Source organism: Nannospalax galili, unplaced genomic scaffold (assembly GCF_000622305.1).
Source record: "Nannospalax galili isolate Female #2095 unplaced genomic scaffold, S.galili_v1.0 scaffold243, whole genome shotgun sequence".
NCBI lineage: Eukaryota > Metazoa > Chordata > Mammalia > Rodentia > Spalacidae > Nannospalax > Nannospalax galili.
The window spans coordinates 7,089,422-7,116,453 of record NW_008353490.1 but is presented as its reverse complement, the minus strand read 5'-3'; the positions used below and the strand labels follow the sequence as shown (position 1 = coordinate 7,116,453).

General features: G+C 47.8%; 1 protein-coding gene across 3 annotated transcripts in view; it reads left to right on the top strand.

Moving 5' to 3' along the window:
* Window positions 1-24,458, top strand: part of Mbp (myelin basic protein) — a 94,039-nt gene extending 69,581 nt beyond the window's left edge. For 2 of the 3 annotated variants that reach the window (XM_008850676.3, XM_029554816.1), the window contains exons 5-9: window positions 12,229-12,324; window positions 13,285-13,320; window positions 13,662-13,694; window positions 16,729-16,851; window positions 22,934-24,454. In XM_008850676.3, the coding sequence (XP_008848898.1) occupies window positions 12,229-12,324; window positions 13,285-13,320; window positions 13,662-13,694; window positions 16,729-16,851; window positions 22,934-22,978 (333 nt within the window). In that variant the 3' untranslated portion in view covers window positions 22,979-24,454. Of the gene's footprint in view, window positions 1-12,228; window positions 12,325-13,284; window positions 13,321-13,661; window positions 13,695-16,728; window positions 16,852-22,933 lie in introns of all 3 variants that reach the window. The other variant, XM_008850678.3, reaches the window with a different exon arrangement.
* The last annotated feature ends 2,574 nt before the right edge of the window (window positions 24,459-27,032 follow it).

Sequence of the window (27,032 nt, the reverse complement as noted above, 5' to 3'; positions counted from 1 at the left end):
GGCAGGTCTGTGTGCTCCATCTGAGTATCCCTGCTCCCCATCTGTGTCTTTAATTGCTGGGCTCTCCAGCCTAACATGGACTGGTACCAGGCAGCAGCATGCTCTGCTGATGGAGGACATCACAAATACAGCAAGGAAGGAGCTGGGGGAGGCTCATGGGGACAGCCTCTCACTACTGTGGCCCTGCTCCATGTGCACTTTGGCAGGAGTCCTGGGAGAGCAGTGGATCACCTCCACTGTCCACGTCATCAGGTGCCTGTCCCTATCTCTTCAGGAGACCTCTGTCATGGAGTAGCAAGGCCTTGTGGGTTAGATCTCAGTCTACCAGTTTGCCGAGGCATGACCCCAGGCCGTGATCTCCTCTGAGCTAGGTTTGTTTACCTGTGAAGCAGCCACAACCACAGGTCAGTTATCAGCCCGGAGAGGGTTTTGTGCTAATCAAGTGATAAAGAAGATACATATGCTCAAAATGGTATAAGCACAGTGATCTCGCCTCTGTGAGCTCCATTCTCAAACTGTTCTAGAAAGATCCCAGGCCACCCCAAACAACTGACTAGGGAAGTGCTTGACCTGAAGGTCTGAGGGGCTCCAGCTCCCTACCCTATGCCTGCCCCAGCCTTAGAGCAGTTTTGTTTCTCTTGGGTCTCAGTTTCCTCAGTTGTTAAAGACTATCAGTTCAATACAGAATACTACAAATTTTGCTTTGAAGACTCTCAATCCACTGATCCCTTTCCCTTCCAAAGAAACCTTCCTAGACCCCCATCCTGCACACTGCCCATGTGCTGGGCAAGTGAACATGAAGTTCCAAAGCCACAAAGGTAGGTATATGCCTGCAGTCCAAGCACTTGGAAGGTGGAGGCAGGAGGATCACAAGTTCAAGAAAGCATGACAGTGTACCACAGAGAAAGAAATGTCCCAACAGAGGTACTCAGCGTCAGTTAGATATATACCCTATTATAGTGACATCAGCTGGATATTTAAGCTAAATGGTGCACTCCAGACACACTTGGGTCTTAAAAAACAGGTGCTTGAAAGCAGAGAGGAAAAAAGGGTGTTAAGAGCAGTGCCAAGACCCGCTTCCCTTGTATTTAGAAGGAGACAGGGATAAAGCCTCAGACACAAAAGGATCCAGGAGCATCTGCCCCATCTGCGCATCTGAGAAGGAAGACAGAACTGCCAAGTGTGTGGCCTCCTCCCCAGCCTGTTGAACAGCCTGCAGCTCCCACAGACCCTTTGCCCACCTCTGTTGCTCCCCTTCTTGGGAGCAATTGGCCAGGAGAGGCTGGAAGCAGCATCAGAGCCCCGACCCCTTGAGGACAAGAAAGCCCAGGCCTAGAGAGTCAATACTAAAAGTGCTAAGGACTGCTGAGGACTTTCTGGGCAAGGCTGAGTCTCAAATGTACATCCCAGGAGGAGAGAAGCCCAGAGAATTTTGAAACTAATCTCTGTATCACCAAGGAAAGGGGCAAACTTACCAGAGGTGGCCTGGGACACCCAGATCCTGGAGCAACATCAGGGAGCCATTGCCCCCAACATCTCAGCAGTATCCCAGTGGCTTTCAGTTTCACAACTGTCAAAAGGCAGAAGTTTCCCGCTTAAGAACCTGACACTAGGGGACACCGTAATGGACACTGGAGGTCCCCAGTTGTCTCCATAACTGACACCAGCCCCACCTTGCAGCATCTGAGGAGAAACACACTACAACACAGTCACAGGCCAGCCTGAAATTTCTTCCCACACAGAACTTCTATCTGTACTTATCCAGAAAGAGAGAAAAGTCATGTGGATGCCACCCAGCTTTCCATAAAGAAAAAGCCTCTCCTTCATCAGGCTGATCTGCACCTGTGACTCAGAAACACACATGTTCTGTGTAGAGGTCCAAGACACAGGGAGGACTACACATCACCCAGCCAGACCACAGAATTTAAAATGCATGGATTTTGTTAGAAAAAATAATCTAATATTCTCTCCTGAGACATCTTAGAAGTTGCTTGATCACAAATGGTGTCTTAGTTTCCTCTGTAAATATAAACAAATAAGGCTAGGACTGTGGCCAGTCAGAGGCACCTTGTGATGTATTGGACCTGCCAGAGCATTCTAGTGGCCAAGGTGCAGGGAGTCAGGAAAGGAGAAAGGTGGCCTCCCACAACAGCAGAGTGTGCTGCTCTATCACCATTCTGAGTCCTTTGTCCCACGTGTTTATTGGATACAGATGTCATTGGCACTCATTTCAGCTACCAGGCTATTGGCTACAACCCTGTTTAAATGCTGTCAGGCTGGCCTCTGACCCCTGCAATCAGGTGTGGCAATCAGAGCGGGTCACACCCCTGGAAGAAGGAAGCTGGCCACAGCCTTCTTCTGTTCCCAGAGGGCTTTAAGGAAGAGAATCATTGACAAGATTCCCAACGCATGAAATGTATAAGCCAACCATGAAGTGTGAAGCCAGAAAAAGAGGCAGCCAGGCCAGTCCCTGCCAGAGAGAACTGCTTCATGGGTGTCAGATGCCTGCGAAGAATGCAGGCCGGCAGAGGGTAGAAAGATAATTGCTTTTATTCTCACTTGCACTAGCTGGGGGCGAAAAAAGAAAAAAAAAATTTATTGGTTTGGAATCTCATTCTACATTCTTTCTTACCAGGGCAGTTCTGAAAAAAGGTAAGCTTTGAAGTGCTAAGCTGCTGCTCTGGGCAGGGCAACCTCTCCAGGTTAGAGAGCTATTGGGAAGAGGAGTACGAAACACAAATTTACTTGTGCTGCTCTCTGTGAGAACTGCGGCGTCCTGGTGCCATCATGTGGCTAAAAGCAACATTCTGTGGTGTTCAGCTGTGGAAGGAGCGGAGGTAGCTCAGAGGGGACCTGCCTGCCTAGCATTGTGGTGCCCAGGGTTTGATTCCCAGTGCCACAAAATTACATTTAAAAGAAAGCACAGAGCAAGTATCAGAGGGTAACTTGGTAGATTGGTTTTGTGTCCCTTGGACAGAAAAGAATGCTCCAGATGGTTGATGTTGAGGCCTCACTTTTCCCTTTATGCAAAATTGGCAGGGTCCCTCATTTTAATTACAAGGAAATGACTATTTAAATAATAATCACACTGAAAAATCTTCCTGCCCCTTAACCTTAACTGATTGCGTTTACAGAACAGAGGCTCAGTGTTTACCAACTTCTTTAGGAACTGGTTTTCAGTGAAGAGCAACAAATAAAACCTTGTTGGCCAGACATTGACTGACAGGCCCAATGAACTCCACCAGCAGCTATGAAGCTGTTTTTGGGCTCCACAGAGCAGTAAGCACCACACTGCTTTATGGATATAAGGTTTGCTTCGGGCAGGGTAGACTCTTCTTAGAGAAGAAATAAAGAGCTAGAATCACTTCTTTTCTCCGAGCACAAAACCCAGGCCCCATTTTCTTGTGATAGGCTACGTTCTGACACACATGGTATGGATGTGTCCCACTATTTTATGAAGCAGTCAGTCTTCAAGGGAACTCATGGATACCCAGTCTGAAAACTTCTGACCCTTAGAGAGAACATCCAAGCTTAGAACTGCCCACTTTTACTTCTCCATGAAAAACCCCGTTCTGGCTTCTTCAGACACCATGTCTGATTGACCCCTGCTGGTGACAGGCACTGTTTCCAGTTGGAAACTGTAATCTGTCAATCAGAACAAACAGGCTAATGGGGAAAGCATGCCTTTTAAAAATTAATAGAATGGTTGGCCAGACATCCCTTCCACAGCTCCAAAATGATTTATCATCATTTTACTTTATTTTCCATCAAGAAGTTTGTTGTCATCTTTGTTTATTAATATGATGCAAAGCTGCATTGACAGAAAAAGGTTCCCTACATAATACTGAGAATAAAAAGAAGCCAAGCCAAGAGAAGACTGCATATAGTAAGATTGCAAGCTGACCTCTGTTCCTCACGAAGCCAGGACTGAATGTGTGTCTTGGCAGTGCGCCTTAAGGGTCACATCACAGCCTGTGACAGTGATGCCATTTATTTGACACTGTTATTTAAGTATGTATCGTTGTCCAAACAATATGAATTTTTGTATTTAAAAATGAGGCTATTTTTCCAGCTTCTTGCTTGCCTCAAGAGCTCAGATACAAACAGGCAGCCACGTTTTCTGACCAGGCCTTGCCAGGCATGAACTGGACAGGTGGAAAGACCTCCAGTCCATCTGGGTTCCAAGCCTCACAGGTAAGCAAGCAACTGGCATCTTGTCCTCATGGCCCTTCTTGCTGGTGGTAAACTGACCTTCTCCTTCCTATGCCTCTTAGTCAGCTACAAGGAAGACCAACTGCTGAAGACAGGCTAGACATAGACAGAGATTCCAGTCTTGACGCGAGACAATAAAATGTTCAGTAACCTTAGTGAAGATAGATAGATAGATAGATAGATGATAGATAGATAGATGATAGATAGATAGATAGATAGATAGATAGATAGATAGATAGATAGATAGATAGATAGAGATAGAGAGAGAAGTTATTTTTCAGAGAATTACTATACATATGACCCAATAATAAGTAACAAAATTCACCTGAAGAGGTCAGGTGGCCAACTTATACTGGGTGACCTTGCCCATCACCAGTATCTGGGGACAGATTCTCAGAAGTCTAGAACACTCCCACATGGAGTATGGTGTGAGGCCCACAGAGGCTCACATTGCCACAGCTCCCATCTTCCCTCCTATCGCCCCTCCTCCTGGCAGGCCCAGCACAGTTCCTACTTCCTCTCTCCTAGGATGGACCACCTTGCCTACATTAAAGTACCCGAGCTTAAGTGCCCACTCCCCACCTGCTGCAACAGAAACTAAAGCACTACTGACAACATGACTCTCTTCTTCCATTTATCACAACACCGGCAAGCTATGGATCCCACACATCCTTGGAACTGGGCTGAACAATGTCTCTAGGGAAAAAGGTGAGGCAGGCCAGCCATGATAGGAGTTAAAGAGCAGAGATACAGGGGACCAATGGTCAGACCAGGGACCCAGAAGCAAGGCTCCCCTGCCCTCTGGCCTGCAAGGACTCAACCACTGTCTGTTCCTTTGGAGGCTGGCCCTGCCCGTGTAACCGGAGAGACATATTACTGTGTCTAAACAAGTCACTGACAAAAGGAAGAAGGGTCAGCAAAGGACCTTGCTTTCTCCACTTAGCAACCCCTAAAAGATCTGAGAACATCTCATCTTGAACTTGGCTTGTGACTTTCAAGATGGCAGCAGCCATGGTATGTGTGGCAGGATTGTTCAGAAAAAAGAGGGGCTCACTTCAGGCTGGAAGGGAGGAAAAGCTGGGAGACATATTGTCCAAGGACATGGGATGCCATGGCCATAGTCAGATCAGCTTCCCTGTGAGCCATCTGGGACCCTTAAAGGGAAAGTGGCCAAGTGGCCACATGGAGAGATTCATGAATGAAAACAGTATGAGGTTTAATGCAGAGGAATGTTGCTCAGTCTTCAAAGGGAAGGAAATGCAGACGCATGCTATGGCGTGGATGATCTTGAGGAAACCGTATGGAGTGAAGTAAACCAGTGATTGAAAGAGCAACAGTATACAAATAACTCATGAGGGACCTAAAATAGCCATGTTCATGGAGTTGGAAAGTAGAGTGGTGGTCTCTGGGGCTGGAGGGAGAGGAAGTCAGGAGTCAGGGCTTAAATGGGACAGATTCTGCTCCAGAAGAGGGGATCATCGTAGGAGCCAGATGGTGATGGGTGCACAGTGGTGGGAATGTGCTTATTGCTACTGCATTGCATACTCAGGGGTTGTTAAAATGAGACCCCTGTGTTCTGTATATTTTAGGGCTGTGAATTCAGATGCAATCCCCTAACCCCTAGCCCTTGCAGCCCTCTATCCCAGAGCATCGCCACCATGGCAACCAAGGTGGCCTCCTAGCTTTTCCTGTGCCCACACAAAGCCCCTAGTGATAAGTTAGCAGGTAGAAAGTTTTGGAGTCAGGGAGTGACCCAAGCTGTGACTGTCACCAGAGAATTACCATCCTTAGCTTCTGTCCACAGGTGGCTTCTTAGAGAACATTTCAAGCTGAAAGTCCTTTGCCTGACTCCACTTCAGGTCCGTTCTGCAAATTGTGGAGCTGAGGACTTGTCCACCCAGCAGTCTGCAGAGGACTCCTAGGGTTCTGACATTCGCCAGAACAGAACCCTCCTGTTCGTGGGGGCCAACCCTCTCCACAGACTGCAGTAGGGGAAGATTTGGGGGCTGTCCTCCTTTGTCTGAGCACCACTGTTGGACTCAAACTGCCTAGCACCTTGGGGGCCATACAGGTTGTTGTTTTTTTTTTTCTCTCTCTTCTGAAAGATTAAAAGCTAGCTGCAGATATGAGATGCACTTGAAAACTAGGAAGGGCAATCCAGTTTGGGTGCCGTGTGTTCATGTAAAAGCTTACATGTGGTCCAGGAAAGGAGGCTGTTGTAACTAAGCAAAAGCACTGTACAAGAAAGGCAGGAAGTGAGGCACCACAGGCAGCCTTCCCATGCAGGGTCTCATGGGACGTTCACCAATGGTATGCCTTCATGCATGCTATTTTGAGCTACACAATAATAAAATTTGTTCCACAAATCTTAACAAGTACATAAATATGTATAGCTACCACCAAGGTAAGGATACATCAACCTAAAACCTCCCTCCTACGTTCCCTGTGCAGTCATAACTGCTCCTTGTCCTATTCTGCTTGGTCACCCCTGCCCTACTCTCCCAGGTAGGCCTTTCAGGAATGTCACATAAACAGGGTGATACAGTGTGAAATATTTCTGAATGGCTTCTTTCATTCAGCATGACTTGGAGATACCTTTGTATTATTTAATGTTTTTAAAAAAAAACATTCCTGGGCCGGGTGTGGTGGTGCACGCCTCTAATCCCAGCACTCAGGAGGCAGAGGCAGGCGGATCTCTGTGAGTTCAAGGCCAGCCTGGTCTACATAGTGGGTTCCAGGACAGCTGGAGCCATAGGGAGACCCTGTCTCAAAGAGACAAAAAAAAAAAAAAAAAAACAACAACAACAAAAAAAAACACCATTCCTTTTATTGCTGAGTAGTATTCCACTGAATACACATACCACATTTGAGGAATTATAAACTAAAGTTCTACAAATCTTTATGCACAGGTTTTTTTGTGAAAAAAAAACTTTTTTATTTAAGATCTAAATTATGGCTGGGTGTGGTGGCACATGCCTTTAATCCCAGCACTCAGGAGGCAGAAGCAAGCTATGAGTTGGAGGTCAGCCTGGTCTACAAAGCAAGTTCCAGGCCAGCCAGGGCTATATAGTAAGAACTTGTCTCATAAATACAACAATCAAAAACAATTCTAGATTATTTTTCTTCAGAAGATTAGTACCAATAATTATAAAAATCATCTTCAAAAATATGTATTTTCTTGTTTTATTATTCAAAGCATAAAATGGAATCACAGAGTCTTATAGTAACATATGGTTGGTTCTATAAGAAATCATCAAGTTGTTTTTCTAAGTGGCTTCACCATTTTGTATTCCCACTGCAGTTCATGGGAGTTCCCGTTGTTCTGTGCTAGCCAACACTTGGTATTGCCAGTAGTTTTTATCGGCCACTTTCTTGACAGCTGTTGGTGTTAAGCTGATTTGCTTCCCATGAATTTCTCTTCGGTGAACTGTTTGTCCAAGCATTTTGTTCAGTTTTTAACCAATTGGATTTCCTTCTGTTGAGTTTCAAGTTTTGCTTTAAAACAAACAAACATATTTTTGGTTTAAGTCTTTTGTGCCATGTATGATTTGCAAATATTTTCTCCCCATCTGGAGCTTGCTGTGCATACTTTTAGCAGTGTTTCATGCAAACACGTTTGAGTTTTGATGGGGTCTGGTTTCCATAATTCCTTGATGAGTCAGATTTTGGTGTCAGGTCTACGAATCCCTCGTCTACCCTGACCTGCCCCACCCGCCAGTAAGAAGACTGTCTCTTATCCTTTTGTATAAGATGAGGATTTGGACTGAAGTTTATTTTTCAGCAACCAGTTGTTCCAATACTGAGAAAGATTGTTCTTTCTGTTGTCTTGTCTTTGCTCGCTGGTCAAAATGCAGCTGGACATATTTGTGAGAGTGTATCACTGGATGCAATCCTGCTCCACGGGTCTCCTCTGAGACCAACCTTGCTTGATAACCTCAGCTATTTAGTAAATCTGAAAAGCCAAACCCTGTGGGACTGGAGAGATGGCTCAGCAGTAAAGAGCACTGGCTACTCTTGTAGAAGACCTGGGTTCAAATTCCAGCATCCAAATGGTGACTAACAACCATCCATAACTCCAGTTCCAGGGGATCCGACACCCTCTCTGACCTCTGCAGGCATTGTATGACATGGGTACACTTACATACGTGCATGCAATACACTCATACACATAAAGTAAAAATAATAATTTTTTAAGTCAAACCCTGTGATTGATGTAACTTTTCTCTTTTTCACAGTTGTTTGATTATTTTGATTCCTCTGCATTTCCTATAGTTTCAGGATCAGTTTGTTGATACATAATCAAAATCCTACTGGCAGTTATGCTAAATATGGAGATGAACGTGGGGAGATTGACACCCTACTGTTTGAGTCTTCCAATCCATGAACATAGTTTGTCCGTCCAACTAAATCTTCTCCGATCTTTTCCAGTTTCTAGCGTAAAGATTCTCTACATGGAGTTGTTGTGTTTTGTTTTAGAGGTGTTAAAGGTTGAACCCAGGACCTTATGCCTGCTGAGCAAGTGCTCTACTGCTGAGCTATATCACAAGCCAAGGCACTATACCTGTTTTGTCAGATTTATACCTGATCTTTTGTGCCATTGGATATGGTAGCATTTTTAAATATGTGGTTGCTTAAATGTTCTTTGAGTAAAAAATTCCACAAGTATAACACAATACAAATATGACTACATTACTACATCGAATTACCTGTGAAACTGACACTGTGGAGTCAAAGCCCAAGTCAGCATCCTAGCTCAGTCCCTCCTCAATGCATATGAGGCAAAATTTGCATGACCCTTAGCTGTAGGCAGGTTCATGCCTTCGAAAACTCTGTGCAAGTTTAAGCATCCTTCCAGGTTAATCCAGTTGCAGGATGAGGGACTTGCAGCCTTTTTTGATTTGAAACCCAGCACACAGCACGGGAGCATGGTAGATAAAGGCTAAGGAGGAGCAGCTAGGCCTGAACTGTTTCAGGCCCATACGATTTGTCTAAGAGTAATATTACCTGGTGCCCACATTAAGCACTTAGACATTCCTCTCCAAATGTTTGAATTACTGGCTCAGTTGCTTAGTTTCAACCCTTTATCACATTCATTCTCTCATCACAGAAGGATGCGCAAAGCTGGTGAGTGGTGAGTGAATGAAAGTGGCCAATGAATTCAGCAAGGTTTTGGATAGGAGGTGAGATCTTATTGAGAACCTGACACACAGGTGCCGGCAGCATGTTGAGGGGGGAAGCTGGACTAGGAGGAATGGGGTATCTGCAGCTCCTTCCTGGCTGACATCTTCAAGTCCAAACCCTACAGTGCCAGCCCCTCAGGATGCCACGCAAGCTATGCCACTTCCCCAGTTCCTCTATGGTGGACATCAGTGATGGGGAAGTAAACAGAGACACCAGGCTTGGCTGAGAGCAAGTACATCCTCTGGCAAGGTCAGGTCAGTGTAAATCCTCCTCCCAGCCCCAGACAGGCTTATAGTCTGGTGGGTTCAAGGATGGGTAAGAAGCAAGAAGCATTAAACAGGAACATAGTCAAGTAGTAATATGCGGTTCCAAGTACTGAGATCCAGGGGGCAAAATGGGATTATTTTTCATCCATTGATTTATCTCAAAACTCTCAGTGTGACTCATGTTTTGCCTCTGCTATATCTACAGCATCAACCTCACCTGGCCCTGGCCTTTGCTAAGGGGTAGATGAAGCCAGTGGGGGTATCACAGATGAGAAGCTGCACCCTCTATTCCTGTGGTACACACAGGCAGCAGGGTGGATCAGACAGCACACAGGTACACAGAACCGAGGCAGGTTATGAACAAGTGCCACAGAGCTCAGACAGCTAGAGTAACCCCACACAAACTGGAGCAAGTGCCACAAAGGGGAGACTTTTGTTCTGGGCCTTGAGGAAGGGCCAGAGTGAACCGTTGCCAAGAGTCTAAGTGGTCCATCTGAGCAGAAGATGGCATGGAGGTGAGCACTGAACACCTGCTCGGTGGATGGCAGGGGACATGTGTGGGAGTCAGACCCCTCACAACAGCTAAGGCAAAATGAAGGGTCATTCTGAAGCGCTGCTCGGGGGTGTCATTCTGTATCCTTGTGGGGCCACTGGACATTCGTGAAGGGAAGAGGTGTGGCCCTTAAGAATGCTTCAGAATATGAGTTGACTGCTCAGAGTGGGAAGAATGGGAGAGGGGAGGAAAGAAGAGAAGCCAGCTAGGAAGCTGCAGCTGGAGTTGGACTGGGAGTACAGGTCTCAGAGCTTGGCCTTGAAGAGTGAACAAGTCTGGGATATGGCCACAGGGAAGCAGTAAGTTTTGGTTTCTGTGCCAATAGAAGGAGGGGAGGATGACGGCAAGAACTATTTCAAAGATCTACCAATTGAGCGAACAGGGGAAGTGAGTGGGTAGGATCGAGGTGGTTGGGAGGGATCAGACCTTGATATATGACGATCTTCTAATTGAGTGAACAGAGGGAGTGGGTAGGTAGGGTAGAGGTGACTGGGAGGGATCAAACTTTGATATAGGAAGACCTAAGTCTGGGAGCAGTCATTAACAAGTATAATAAGTATTCTGTCTGAGGCTATATTGGAGAATACAAGACAGACGTCTGTCCAGGCCCTCAGGGTGTATACACACAGGGTGAGGCTATGTAAGCCATTTGGTTAATAACAGTGATGATCATAATACAACCTACCCCAAGAAATCTAAGCAAATAGCATCCTTTGTAGTCCTAGCATGTCGTTATCACCCACTGAGTCATATACAGCCTCATAAACTCCAAAGAAGTAGCCTTGGCTTTCTGGTAGCACACTCCTCAGTAATAGGGATCCAGTAATAGGGAACCCCACACAGTGGTGATGGCAGGGGGTGGAGGTGAGGCACTTAGTCGTCACTTAGTCAATTTCTACTTGCTTTGCTCTCTTCGTCTTCCCCACAAGGGACTGTGATTGGGGTGTAGCTCAGGAATGCGAACGCCTTCCGCATCTTATGTCTCGGGCACCCTGCATGTCACATTGATAGTGCCAGCTCACATTGCAGCTGTGACCTCTGCAGGCAGGCCACACCACCTGCCCAGGCAGTTGTTCTGGACCCCAGATCATTCTTGCTGTTAGTCTTGCTACCAGTGGACTGAGGTTCCTCTAGGCACAATGGTGATGTCCAAGGGTGTACAGAGGGAGAAATGGAGAAAGTCATTGTGCACTGTCCTCCCAAACTCCCTGTCTGTTGCTTTTCTGAGAACTGTCGTGTTGTGAAGTCTCTGATCACCGGCTTCTTTTTCAAGGAAACTCAATTGGGAATGGTTGTCTTCCTGTGACACTGTGCGTGCTTCCTGTTGTACTCAGGTGCTGGGTGACAACCAGGCAGAAGGTCCCAGGCCAGAGCAGCTTTGTATGGACCTTCCCTCTCAGCTTTGAGCTTTCATTCACTCTCCCCAGGCTTGCCAGTGAGTCTTGAGGGCCATATTTACTGACCTAGAACCTTCTGGTTCTTTCTGTGGATTTTTAATCCACAAACCAGCTGGACACTGATGCTGCTCTTTACTTCCATCTTACTCAAGATGAGGAAATGGCAGCCCCACATCAGACGTAGGACTTGGGTGACACAAGACACAGACGCTCCGAAGCTATCGAGTGGATCTGTCCTTTGTTCTTGGAGTTGTTTCCTATAATCCCTGAGCTCTTCGTCCAAGTCAAAAGCCCACCGTGCCTCACTAGCTTCCTTCTCAAAGGATTTAGTTGTCCTAGGCTGTCTTAGATCCGTCACCTTTAGATCACCCCCACTGCCTCTGTCAGTGATGGCTTCAGGAGAGCCAGTTACTGAGTGAGAAATAGAGGCAGCTACCTGGCAAGCTGTGGTCATACGACTGAGGGTCCTCCACCAAGCCCCACACCTACCTCAGGTGTTTGGTAACATACCAGCAGCTTTCAAGTCAGCAGGATGCACTAAGTAGAGGGCCACCTTCCCCAGAAGGACAGACTCAGCTGACTATGTTCTACTCATTCTGACTCCGTACCTCTCTTTCAGGATTCACACACAAGAACTACCCACTATGGCTCACTGCCCCAGAAGTCACAGCGGGCCCAAGATGAAAACCCTGTAGTCCACTTCTTTAAGAACATCGTAAGTGACAGTGCACAGGGGAACCTAGAATTATTGAGGGGAGGCTTCTTAGCTTGCCCATGGCTGCCTAGGATCCTTCTCAGAGTACAGGTGGCCCTAGGGACTCCATCCTCAGGGGGAACTTGAGCAGGAACTTGACCACAGGATCCCAAGTTCCAAAAGGCACACTTAGCTGCATCTATCACATAATGACAAAAACTAACAAAAACTTGGTTCTCCTGAAACCAGATGCCTGGCTGATGCTTAGTTTAAAACACCAGCTTTATAACCTCAAGGGCATAGTGATGGGGGAGGTATTGCCCAGATCAGAGGGAGCAAGTGGTGAGGAGAGGAGTACTGGGTGTTTTTAGGACAGCAAAACTGGTCTGTGTGATATTGTGATATAGGACATAAAACATTTGTCTATATACATAGTATATAGACAGCAAAGAGAGTGGGTCCTGATGTAGCCAGCTAATAATAATAATAATAATAATAATAATAATAATGATGCTTCAGTAGTTTTTCACTAGTTTATAACAAGTGAATCACATCAATACAAGTATTACAAGAGCTGAAACTAAACAGATGTTGGGGAACACTCTACAGGTGTAAGGGAAATGTTTGATTTCTGCACAGTTTTTGTATAAATCTAAAACTCCTCTACAAAACAAAGTTTATTAAGAACAGGAGGAACAAAGCAAGCATGTAACAATGAGACCTCAGTGCAGAATCTGCCAGGTGAGTTAGGAACCCCAGACCTGAAGTAGAGTATCCCTTTGAAGGTGAACATCAGAGAGCATGCTACTTCCTGCCCCAGGAAGGGCAGGTGTAGAGGCACATGTTGGCCTCTAATGCCTAATAGATAGGAGTTACTCTCTGTAGACATGAGCTGGTGGGCACCCTCTGGGAAAGTGCAGGGGAGAGGGAGGGAAATTGAGCCCCCCCCCTCCTACATACCACTCTTTTTTGTCTTCCCAGGTGACACCTCGCACACCACCTCCATCTCAAGGAAAGGTAAGACCCATCATCACTTCATTCATATGCCATCCCAAAATGTGCCAAAAAGGGAGCTGAGCTCAGGGCTACCACCCTAATCTTTCTCCAGAAAGAGGATGTGGCAGGTGCCCGCTTCCAGCTATGCCGTCAGGGCCAGTGGATCCAGGCACTGTTCCCCTGAGCCAGGATTCACATCCTGGCCTCAGATCTCCAAGTGGCCCTTTCGGTCCTCAGCTCTGAGGTGTCTACAGGAGCCTGCTCCCCTTGGAAGGGCCACACCATTTTGATTATTCCTGTTGATTGCAGGACTTTGTCCTGGCTGAGCACCCTGTCACTGATTCTTTCTCTTCCTCACACAGGGGAGAGGCCTGTCCCTCAGCAGATTTAGCTGGGTAGGTGACTACTGTTTCCTCCAACTCCCCCTCCTCTCTAAGCCTGCACAGCCCCTTGACTTTTAAGTTCCGCTCTCTTTCAGTTGCTTAACGCCCACCACCTTTTCTTTCCTACCCAGACCTGCTTGCCTACCACAGCTGACAGGCTGCTTTCTGTTCCAGGGCAGGAATAAAACCTTTAGCATGGATTGTTGCCAGGCATCACAAGGCCCCTTGCCTCCTCCCTACAGAGGCTCTGAGCTCCTTCCCAGGGAATGGCCGTACCACGCTGGAGAAAAGTCCCTAATTCCTTCCCAGTGCCACTGGTGGGGAAGTCCCAGAAGGCCAAATACAGAACTGGGGCTGGCCACCCACCTAAAATAGTACTACTGATCAAAAGAAGAAAATGCTAAATTCAGTTGTTCTGTTTCTAGTAACCACTCCTCCATTAATCCAAAGGATTTGGGCTTTGTTTGTGTTTTAGTAGTGACTAACCCTGAGCTATTAAACTACCAGGAAAACTTTCTTAGGGATTCTAGACTTCTAAATACAAGCACAAAGCTTCAGTGAAGATATCGAGTAATTGAATGGCTTGGTTTCTAAATATTAGCAATTTTGGATATTTAAGCCAATTTAACATACTTTCTATATATCCTAACCATATATATTGACCTCAGCTGCTAGCAGATACTAGACATGGCTTTTACCTTGTAAATGGTTATAATTTTCAGAGTTAAACAGATATACAAACACCACCTGCTGGCCAGGGGATATCTATGTAGTACAAAGCCCATCATCCGTTCCTCCTGCTCAGAAAGAAAAAGACAGGCAGCTGAGCAAGGGGGCACACACTTGAAATCACAGAGGCAGGAAGATGGCAGAAAGATCAAGACCAGCTTATAGAGCAAGGCCAGCCAGGGCTCCATAGTGAAATTCTCAAAAACAAACAAATAAATAAACAAATAAATAAATGAGGGAAGAGCATGGAGGAAGGATCACTTGAAAGAGAGGATTCTGCAAGACTCCTGGGTTATTCTAGCACATTCTCACACTGAACCATGAACCAAGACATTTGCTGCAACATTTTACATAAATGTGTATTGGGCCTATGTTTTTTCACACAGCAAATCTACAAAACAAATAACAATAAGGTAGGAGTCCACATGGACCCCACTCACAGTCCTATTTTTTCTGTAGCAGCACGAGACAAAGATGATATTGAAGACCGACATCCATTTTGACCCAGAATTCTTGTTTTAGTTGCTACTTTATCTGTCTTACTTTTCCAGGCATAGGCTGTTGGACTATTATGCAGAGCCTTCATTGTGTGGAGTGGTGGGAGGAGGAAATCTTGTGGGAGGAGGAAACCTCCCCACCAGTGAACAGGAGCGCTCCTGGCATCTCTTTCTGAGCTCTCCAGTCTGGGTCTTGCAAGGGCTTCTTAGGTCTCTCTTTGTCCAAAGCTTGCTCCTCCAGGTTTGCCCATCTGCTGTCCAGAGCTGCAGGATGGTCTTCTTGTCTGGAGTTTCAAAAATTCCCACTTGCTTTTCTCTAAACTCTGTTGTGTGATTTGAAAGCCCATCCCTGAATTCATGCCTCAGCAACTCTTGATTCTGGGAAAAAAGCCATATCCTAGGACAAAGGACCCAGCATTTTCCCAGGGAAGCCTGTGTTTTTTCCCTTGAGCTGCCTGTGTGTTTGTTGTCTTCCCAACTGCCAGCTTCCAGTGAAACTTAAACCAACCAGGTGCCTAGAAGGGCCTAGAATCTTCTAGATCCCAATTTCAGAATATCTAAGATGAAGTGTAGCTTGACTGCATCTCAAAGTCTTTCTTGCCCAAGGCACTTCTGTGATATCAGCAAGACTGGTGTGCCAAGGATGCTGGGAGTAGATCAGGAGACAGATAGTTCTAGTGCTGGGATCTTTAGCGACAACTGGCTTTCTTGAGCCCTGTCCTTGGAGCAGAGTTCTGCAAAGCAGACAGCTCCTTTCTGGTCAGGTACCTAAACCATGCACCCAAACTAGGTGAAGATCTTACCCAGAACATTGGTGCCATCCACTCAGGCTTACCAAGGGAATTCTCATTAAGAATAAGTCAATGCTGGGCTCCAAGAGTCTTACACTTCAGTCCTCACTGTCCATCACTACATCCCACAGGGTGTGACCATCTCAACTCAGAGTGAGAGGGGCTATGGGTGGATGGAGGTAGGGAGGGGTGTCTATTATCCCTGGTAGCCACCTCTATATGGGCATAAGTGTAAAGGTGGAACACCCACAGCTCTGCATACCCTAGGCAGGAAGAACCTCATCCCCAGTATGTGGATGAGGAAACCAAAGCTCAGAGAGCTTTCCACACCAAGGTCACCCACCCAACTAGGAAGTGGGAGGAGTTGAGGCCCCACCATTGTTGTTACTAGGTACAGCTTGCCTCTTGCAAGCAGCAAGCAGCCCATAGCACCAGACAGGGACCTGAGTCTAGGTCACACCATGGCTACCCTTGGGAGAGGCTCCCCTGGACCAGAGCTTGGGAATCTGTTTTGTACCTTAGGAAAGGGAGATCTCAACGTCCAGAGACTCCTGCTCTTCCCAGGCCCTAGGGGCAGCAGAGCAGGTGTGAGCAAAATCCAAGCTGAGTGAAAGAACTCTGAGGGATGCTGAGGGCTGGGCACAGCACTGTTCTGGCTCAGGGTCCACTCCCACTCCCAGCCCTCCCTGGGCCATGCACTCCATTAGGAGTTTCCTGGGCTTGTGGAGGATGATCGTGATGAGGTTTGGGAGACACTTGCTGTCTTCACATGAAGATGCCCTAACATGGAACCCAGGGACTGCCTGTGCACTTAGGCCTCAGACCACACAGCACCAGCCAAAGCCCTTTGTTCTACAGGGAGCCCCCTGATCCATTTGGGGACAGGCACCTCTGCAGCCCCTCCCCATCAGAGCTCTGTGCTGCTCTGGCTCCTGAATGACTCACCGATGCCACCTGGTGGCTCATGTCCTCCTGGGTAGGCCCGGTGGCAGCTGGGAGCAGACACTGAGCTCTGGTCTTTTCTTTCAGGGGGCCGAGGGGCAGAAGCCAGGATTTGGCTACGGAGGCAGAGCTTCCGACTATAAATCGGCTCACAAGGGATTCAAGGGGGCCCACGACGCCCAGGGCACGCTTTCCAAAATCTTTAAGCTGGTAACGTAACATTCCTACTGTCGGGAAACACCGGGGCACCTCCGTGGGAGGTGGGAGCCTGGAGCTGCACACTTTTTCTGTATGCCCCACCCCTCCAAGCAAAAATGTGACCCAGAAGTGATGCCGGGGCTCAGAAGTGTGGGCCAAAAGACAAATTCTAGAATCCTCAGCTAAGCTTAGCCAAAGGCTCGGGTCACCTCCCTCCCGTCAGCAGCCACATCCTGGCCTCCTAGCGTTCTATGTGCCCAAGCCCAAAGAGGGACCCGATTGGCCAGTATTACTCTGCCTTCTTCTGGGGTTTCCTAGGAAATTAATGTGGAGCAAGAGGATTTTTAGAATGTTACCACTCTACTATACACAGGCATTCCCTAGGCCTCACTCTGAGCCCAGCATTGAGCCAATCCACTCTCCCTAGAGGTCAATGACAGGTGGGGCCCCTGACCTGGACCCTCAGTCAAGGACCTAGGGGGGCAAGAACTGTGCCTGAGAACAACTTGTGGGAACCTTGAGAGATGTGCAGGACAGGCAGGCTCCCTGGAGTCACTCAAGGGAACCCAGGAAGCCCTGAGAAGAGGGTACCTATCAGCTACACAGATGTTAGAATCACACAGGCCCAGGGATGAATGCCAGGCCCCTGCTTATTAGCTGTGGCCTCAGCTCCTGACCTCTCTAAGACTCAGTTTCCTCATTCATAGTAGGAGGTGTGATGCACTGACTTACCTCACATCCATTGAGAAAGTAAAAGTGGTGGTGAAGGTTAAGGTCCTGGTGGTAGACGTGGAATGTGACTCCATCACAGCCAAACAGTGGCTATTAGGCTGCTCATTGACATTCTAGCCCAGCACAGAAAGCCTCATGGTGTGGTTCTAGAAAAGTTGAGGCTCAGGGTGTGGGACCCTCCTCACAGATCACTTGGAAGTGAAGGCTGGAGCTCAGAGGTGCCTACCTGGCCTCCTTTGCCTTTGGGGTTTCTCCTCAATGAACCCAGAAGGTGAGGTCTGTTTGTGGGGGATATGGACACCCAAGGACAAGCTTTGATTCAGAACCAAGTCCCAAGTTTCCTCTAAGAAAAGATGCCCTCTCAACCACGCCAGGATAGTTAGAGGCCAAGGTGATAAATGTCAGGACAGAGAGGATACTCTAGACTGGGGCTGTCTTCCCAGGAAGAGGTGATCTGGAGACCTCGCTGACAGGATCAAGGCTTCACAGCTTTAAGAAGCCAAGCTAGGCTCAGGCAGTGTTGGGAGCCAGCCCTGGTCATACCTGTCCTGCCCCAGGGCTCAGCCACCCTTAATGGAGCCCTGTGGGAAATCCCATGTTGACAGCCAGAGGGACTCTGTTTCTGCTGGCTTGAGACAGTACTGTAATTCCAGATCAGCGCATGAGCAGAGAATCCTGCCTGACTTCTGCTTGTTTATAGTTCTTTGTTGCCTGTAATGGCTTCAGGAATGCCCAGACTGGGCCCTCCTGGGCTCCCTGATGTGAAAGGTCTGGGTACAAGGAACATCCAGGATCTTGACTGCCTGGAGGTCAGACACTGAGCCTGGGAAAGAGACAACCTGAGGCTGTCATTGTCCCCATAGGTAAAAGTCTCAAGAGGGCCCCAAGTAACCTTTGCCCCTGAGGGGGCCTGTGGGTCCAGATTGGTAGAATGCTGTGGACAGAGCAGGAGCTGCCCATGTGCCCTCGAGCCTGTGATCTCACTAAGAGGTGTTTACACAGTGTTTGTTGTGTGCCAGGTACCCGAAAGAGAGGCATGGACAGAAGCGCCATCCAGCAGGGACTTGTAGTCCAGAAGGGTGTTCAAGGAAGCAATATAAAAATATTCTGTAGAAGAAAGAAGCAGGAATTTCTGTGTGGAGAGTGTTGAAGAGTGATAGCCCCTCCAGAAGGGAGTGATTGGGAAGGACCCCAAGGAGCATGTGGCACTTGGCTAAGACACAAAGGAGGGGAGAAACTGGGTCTGCATACATGGGAACAGGGCCGAAGGCAGGAGAAATAAGTGGAGAAGGCTGGGAGGGTTCTAGAAGGAGATGGCTGCCTTCACAGTGCTGGCTGGAGATAAGAGGGATTCTCTAAAAGGAAAGTCTTGACTTGGCTCCTGATTGAGCACAGGTGTTCCTGTGGCACGTGGGGCCTATGTTCAGAGGTCATGCATTCCTCTCCCAGAGACAAGGGAGAGTGGCAGCTGGGTTGGGAGTTTCTGGGCTGTATGATATGGAAGAGGTCTTGAGGTTTATAAATATCCTTGTCCAGGAATCTGACAACATGGCTGAAAGCTCCAATCTCAAATCCACATTGCAGGGCCTCTAGGCTGGAGGGGAACATAGTGGGACATGTTGATGCTTTTCCAAGCAGCCATCTAAGGTGGTTTCCCATGCTGACTTAAGGCTCTGAGGATCTTCTCATCCTTGAATCCAAGTCAGATACTCATGACAGTCACAGTCACACAATAACCACTGCCTAAGAGGTTTTCCCCCTCGCTTCTTTGTTAGACAGCATCCCACACCACCAATTCACTTACTCCATCTAAGTGAGGTCATCCATCTCTATGCCCGATGTGACAGGAGCCAGTAGCAAACACTACTCACCGTCAAAGTTGTTTTCGTGGCTCTGTGCAGTCGGCTTCCTTTCTGATCCAAAGATGAACAACACAGAACACAGAGGCCTGCAAGTCAGAGCCACCCATTGTGACAGGCAGAAGTAAGCCCCAAGATACCACCTACCATGGCATCACCATACCTCATTCTTTTATCTTTCTTGGTTGAAAGATTAGTGTTCCCATAGGAACACTAATAGGGAGAGGCAGCTAAGGGATGGGATGTGAAGCTGTGCTGGCTCCCAGACTGCAGCATTCACACCCGACTCCTCGTTCCCACAGACTGGCTCAGGTGGTAAACAGTAGATGCCCTCCTGGACTCCTGATCCATCTGGATTGCCTGGGCCTGAGGTTGTTGCCTGGTTGAGGAAAGAGTTCTCATATTTTAGACCTTAGTGTCTTTGTTGCTGATAGAATGGGACACAGCTTCTGTTCTGGGACTATCTCTGAGCCCATGACTGGTAACTTGATCTGAAAGGTTCTGCTGTAGGCGATGTGTCTTGTGACTCCTAAGTAGAGAATCACAACATCAAGGTTTCACAGTTTGTGAATGACTGGTTGGGTCCATATACCATGTGCTCATTGAGGGAGCCCAGGTCTTTGATGCACATGTTCACTAGTTGAGTGTAAGCACTGCTGTCCATGGTCAGGTGCACACAGGACAGACATGGGCCCTCTGTGTCCTCACTGAGCACATAAGTAAGTATCTGCTGAGCCTAAACACTGCAATGTTTTGTGGACTATACACAGCAATGTGCAGTGTGATCCATGTCCCTTGAGGAAAGTCAGTCAGGAAAATCCTCCAACCTGTGATGTAACCAGGAAGTGAATCAGTGGCCACCTGCTTTCTGTCAAGAAAAGCATGAGTAGAAGGTAGATCCCAGAGGGTTCTACCCACTGCACCTGGGTTCTAGAAGGTGGCAGGGAGAGGGTATGAACCAACAGTGCTTCCTTTGACCTCTAAACCCAGGAGGTCACCTGTCCTGAATGACCTCAGTATTAACCTGGACCTGGGCTCCCTGGGCCTTCCATCCAAGATACTGGCAGCTGTCTTTGTAATCACACTCACCCAGGAAGCACAGATCTCTGTATAAGTAATTACCACACTGTAGGCTTAAGGAATGTTAGGCACATTAAGTGAGCCAGGATCAACCAGGTGAGAGAAAGATGGGCTCCTTAGAGCTGTGGCCCTGTTCTGAGGTAATATGTGTGACTGGGTAATTCCTTCAAGATGGTCATGAGGCAAGACTGTCCCCAAAGCTCCATAGAGTAGACCGACTTCACTCAGGCCTGGAAGTTCTTAGTGTTCCAGCAACATGAGCATGTGAGACTCACATTTCTTAAATAGGTTTGATATTTTCCCTGAACTTCTTTTGGTAAACAAAACAGCTTTGTAAATTGTTTTTAATTTCTATATAGGTCAAGGATGCATGACAATTTCCAATGCATGTGGTTGCAATGAAAGCTTACTACATAACCGCTCACAATGTGCCAACAGGTTGCACAGCTGACCCTGCTGATGGGGAAGCCGGAAAGGAGATGAACAGAAAGGGCCTCTGAGATGAGGAGGGCAGGAGGCAGGCTTGCACCGCTCTCTGGCTCTTAACATCACCCTACCCTTGCTGCTTCCTGCTTGTCATTTTTGCACTTTTAGCAGCCAGCTCTGAGAAAGGCTCAGATTTGCCAGTTGGGTGTGGAGAGAACCAGGGGTCTCCCTGTCTTTGGGACCCACATCTTACTTCCAGATACACAAAGGGAGCCTTCAGGTCCTGTAGTGTCCCTGTGAGATCGTGGGGTCTCTCTGGGACAGAGTCCCTGGTCTCAGCAGATTCTGTTTGCTTCATGCTCTCAGATAAAAGTCCAGATCACCCTGGACTTGTGCCAATTACAGGGCCCAGGGCCCAACAAAGGCTTAAATCAAGAAGCACAAGAGACAAAAATTATGACAGAGAAAAACAAGGCAAAGTACCTACCTTGCTGGCTCTAGCCTTCCCTCCGCTTTGCTGGATGGCTGACCTTGAGCAAATGACTCTACTTTTTTAATCTTTGACTCAAACATACAATGAGAGTAAGTGTATACTTGGCGTTGGCTGTGAGTCCACGCCAGACAGAAGGACTTTTGTTCATGGCAGGTGTTCAATGAACTGTGCTAGGAAATAGCACCAATAAACTGACATTAAATTTCAAAAAGGAAGTCAAAATGGCTCCCCCTTCAGTCATCCAAGGCCTGGCAAGATTCTTCCATTTCAGCCCAGGTATATTGTGTTTTCTAGAACAGAGGTTCCAGAACTTTTCCAGAAAATCATCACCCTCTGCAGAGGCAGCCCCATGTAGTGAAAGCCTGGGCAACGCTGATCCCCCTTGCCCGTGTCTGCGATGACTGAGGGAGCACTTTCGAGGGGAATGACTTTACTCCTCGGGTGGCTGTGTATCTGGAGTTCCATCGGTGTTCCCACTGCTGAAAGTCAGTCCCCTGAAGAGGTTACTGCAGCACCCTCCTGCAGTGCAGCTTCGGTGCTCAGAGAGACACCCAGGGGCCGCGCCCTCCTCCTGAGCCACTGGCTTGCTGTATGAATGCTTCCAGGCTGGCACCTTAGCATGCGGGTCTGTGCCTAACTGAGCATGGCAGGCTCTTGTGAGCCCGACTGAACTAGTGTGCTGCCCTGCTGGGAACGGCATCCGCCTTCTCTTTCTTGATCTCTGGGCTCACATTCCAAATGAAATCTTCAAAAGAGCAATATTTTATCTATAATATAAGATGGAGAACAGAAGTCAAAGAGAAACTAAAGTTTCAACTAAAAACAAAAACAAAACCAGAAAATACAAACGGGGCTGTTCCTCAGGATCTGTCCAGGTGGTATGAGCCACGTCCAACTTCTCAGTCAAGGCTTTCTGAGTGCTGCCTCCCGGCAGGCTCAGCTCCCTCTCAAGATAATTAGTCACCTTTTGTTTTTAATTTCAAATTTCATGTGCCCAGAAAACACATCAGTTTGGGGTTTCAGGAGCCTTTCTATGCCAGCACGCAAACACCCCTACATGTAGCTAGCTGGCTTGTGTCATGGCAGAGTCGAGGACAGAGAAGCTGAGCCTAGCCAGACTCTTTTCTGGTGCCTGGGGCAGCCCTTAGGGTCATCAACACTCAAGCCAGTCTGGCACACAGGTGTTCCCGAGGAAATAAAACAACATATTCTGAGCAAGACAATAAAGCTATTGCTTTCTCGCTGCAGAGGTAATGCTGTGGGACCCTAGCCACACCCTGCAACCCAAGTTCAAGGGCCCTTACCTTAAGTACTAAATTTCAGCTAGCCCTTGCTGAAGGAGGGTTTGAGAAATGGGATAGGAAGTTCAGCTCCCGTCATGCGGCATCCTTTCTAGACAGGATAGCTTGTGATTGGACAACCACAAAGCCCAGACCACATGGGAAAGCGACATCCCTTGGGTGGCACAGGCTCTCATCTAACCTCTGTCTTTTCCTTTTCCCAGGGAGGAAGAGACAGCCGTTCCGGATCTCCCATGGCCAGACGCTGAAGCCCTCCCTGCTTAGCCTTCCCGAATCCTGCCCTCTGCTTCTTAATATAACTCCCTTAAACTTTAATTCCATCTGCACCAACTAGCTAGTTAGAGCAGACACCTCTAATCCCGTGGAGCTGTGCACATGGTGGGGTGAGGCCCACGGCACCTTGACTGGTTAAAACCACTCATCCCTTTTCATTTGAAGATTGAGTTTCCTCAGGGTCTTCTCAGCCCTACACTGTTCTCCGTGCACCTTGATTGACTCCGGAGGGCCAGGTGCACGGATACCTCTCCAAGTTCACCCCAACTCCATCCTCGGACTTTCTTTTCGCTGTGAGGCACACCCCTCCAGCTTCCGTGGGCATTACGAACAGACAGGCACACTGCCAAGGAGCCAGAGAGTGTGGCGCAGGAGACTGTGTGATTCAGGCTTCCTTTGTTTTCTTCCCCTAAAGAGCTTTATTATTCCTAACAGGATCAGACAGTCTTGGAGTGGCTTATACACCGGGGGCTTATGGTATGTGAGTGCAGGCTGGGCAGCTGTGAGAGTCCAGAGTGGGGTGGTCCTGGGGACACTTCCAGGCCTGCTGCTCCCCACACCCCACCAGCTGATTTCGAGCGTGGCAGAGGGAAGGAAAGGGGCGAATGGGCTGGGCAATGGCCCCAACGGGAAATGGGAACTTCAGAAAATGAGGCACTGGGGATGCCACGTGTGGCCGCTGAATGTCACTGTCTCGCCTCAGTGGCCTCCCAGAGCAGCCGCTATCAAGAACCCTGTTTCCTCTCAGAGCCCAGGGAGAGTCCAAGAACATGATACATCTCAGAGTGGGACTTCAGGAGTTCTCTGGTGGCCTTGCAGTGTCACTCTGGCTACCTCTTCTGTTGGGGTGGCCAGCAGCAGTCTGCCATGGCAGTGCCCACTGGCACACACTAACCTCAGTGAAAAAATAACTATCCCCTTGCCTCCTAGAAAGACTCACCCTCAGCCAATGGCTTAGGAACGTGCCAGTCATTGAGTCGCTAACCTGGCCTGGGCGACACTTCAGGGACCAAGAGCTCTGAGTCCTACCCTTCTAATGTCCATGGACATCGTCCCACCCCTCTAACCTACTGACTCTTGCCTTTTGATTTAGCATGTCTTTTATAGACCTTCCAAAGAGCCCCACACTGGCACCATCGTCCCTTAGAAGGAAGGTGAGGATGATCAAAGTAAGACCAAGATGCAACTTGTTAATCCTGTTCTAATTCCAAGTGTAGCGTGGGTTTTAAGGTAACACCTATTAATATATAGCCTCAACAATGAGAGGGTAAGAGAAAAACAGGGAAGAAAATTCCAGAAATAAACCCTCCAGATTGTTCCACAGGAGCGCTCGCCCTCTGATGCAGCTGAATGACCTTGCTCACAGCTTCATCCAGACAGCATGCGTTTTGGGATGGGACCATAGGAGCACCCACTCTTATTGAATATTGAAATAAAATAATAAACTTGCAGTGATCTTTGCATGGGTTTCTCATTTTGCCCTCTGGCTTGTAGAACCGAGCCCCTGTAAAGCATGGCCATGTCACAGAGCAATGTGGGGGAAATATCTCAAGGGCCATTCATTAATAAGGCAAGTGGAATGAAGGTGATGTGGGGCAGTGATCTCATGACACACAAGGAAAAGATTTTCAGTTACTCCAAGGACAAATTTTCAGTCATCTTGCTAGGGTAATGCCTTTTGCCCAGGTTGGACAAGGGAGCTCATGTCTGTAATCCCAGCACTTGGATGGTGGAGGCAGGATTCCAATGAGTTTGAGGCAAACCTGGGCTATAGAGTAAGCGTGAAGTCAAAGTGAGGTGTCTTTTTTTTTTTTTGTCTTTTTGAGACAGGGTCTCCCTGTAGCCCCAGCTGTCCTGGAACTCACTATGTAGACCAGGCTGGCCTCGAACTCAGAGATCCGCCTGCCTCTGCCTCCCAAGTGCTGGGACTAAAAGCATGTGCCACGATGCCCGGCTATGAGCTGTTGTCTTAGAAACAAAGCAATAAAAAACTAAGGGCTGGAGAGATGGCTCAGTAATTAAGAGCATTTGTTGGTCTTCCAAAGGAACCGGGTTTGGTTCCTAGCACCTACATGACATGATGGTCCACAACTGTCTATAACTACAGTTCCAGGGGATCTGACACCCTCTTCTGGCCTCTGCAGGACCAAACATACACAGGGAGAACATAGAAATGTGCAGGAAAACACTCAAACACATAAAAATAATAAATCTTTAAAATAAAAAAAAAAAGCAGGGGCTGGAGAGATGGCTCAGCAGTTAAGAACACTGGCTCCTCTTGCAGAGGACCCAGCTTCGAGTCCCAGCACTCACATGGTGGCTAACAACCGTCAGTAACTCCAGTTCCAGGGGATCGGATGCCCTCTTCTGACATCCTCTGGCACTGCATGACAAGGTAACCAGGTGTGTTGTTTGCTGCCCTTACAGTAAAGGGGGGCAGGATCCTATATTTCTGCCACCCAATTTGGACAGGAGCCTCCCAGTCTCCTTGGGGATAATGTAATTTGTAACACAGCAAGCCAGCATCTGGGTAACAAGAAATAAAGGACTGCATGCCACATATGAAGCAAGAGGTACCCAAAGATTCATTACCGAATATGGTTATTATTTAAAGGGTAACTCTTTCCTGGCTTTTCTGAGGACTGTGATAGCCAGGCCTGCATGTGGGAGGTGGTTTTGGAACAGGTCACTGACCCAGTGCAGGTGGTAGGTAGTCCTGGCTCCTCGTGACAGAGAGGAGGCAGGTGTGGAGGGAGGAGAGCTAGGGGGAGCTGTGGGTGCTGGCTGGAATTTGGGGTGCCTGCATGGAGCATGGTTCTGCTTAAATGGTGAAAATTGCAAACACGCAGAGGATGTACATGTACACACACGTGCGCGTGCACACACATAAAATTAACTCTTATTTCTAAACACCTGTCTTCTAAGAGCAAGGGCTGAGCCCCGAGCTGGGAAAGAACGATTGATTGTACCAGAAAGAGATGCTTAACAACTGAAGTTACTAGAAGGGCTCCTGCTGCCCAAATATGGGATTATTTGAACACCTCACTAAAGGCAGTCTAAGACTCAGTGGCAAATGGGATGAAGCAAGTGTTCAAAGCTGCATTGAGGATAAGTGAGGGAAAGAGGACATTTTCTTAAAGTGGACCCACCTGTCAGTGCAAGAAAGTATGTGACACCTGGCAACCACTTATCAGTCACCCTACATACCCCTATCTGTGAGCTTTCCAGTCCCTTATATAAAATGACACATCCGAATACATACACACATGCACACCCCACTTCTGTGCATCCTAACTCAGCTCAGGGTTGTTTTACACCACATATACCTGAGTGCTGTGTGAACAGTGGTCACACTGCAATGTTTAGGGAAGAGATGAGATGCTCAGTATAAACACAATTTTTTAAAATCCATTTTTGTCCGTTGATGATGGAATCTGAAGATGTGGAGGCCACGACAAGGTCTATGTGCAGAAAATCTTCTATTGGATCTGAAGCCACTTCAGAAACAAAGGCTGTATACAGATGTCTGGCCACTGCACACCCGGTACTATGTAATGATGGCTGATGTTAAAAGAAATGAAGCGTTAAATGCAAGATGTCTCTCCTCTATACAGTTTGGTTGCCAGGGAACCAACAATTGCATGACATAACATAAAAGCCTCTTTTGATCAGCCAAGAATTAAAAAATGGGGACCCATGTCTGAAGGTAGGAGCTGCGAGTGCACAAGACTGTCACCTTTCCTCATGGACTGTCATTGAGTACTCAAAGGTTCTACACTAGATGGTGTGGATTAAGTCAGTCATCAACATTTATGGATTGAGCCAGGTATCTCCAGGTCCCACTGGTTACCTTCCACATTCAGAAAATACCCTATGGCAGTTTGGGCTCCACCCAATCCCCTCTACCCAAGAAAGCCAGGAGATCCCCCTATGCCTGAGATGGGACAGTCAGAGGATGGATGCCCCACCCCAATTTCCACAAGGCAAGAGTGGGCCGGGGATGCCGCCAACACTGTGCTGTGCTGCCAG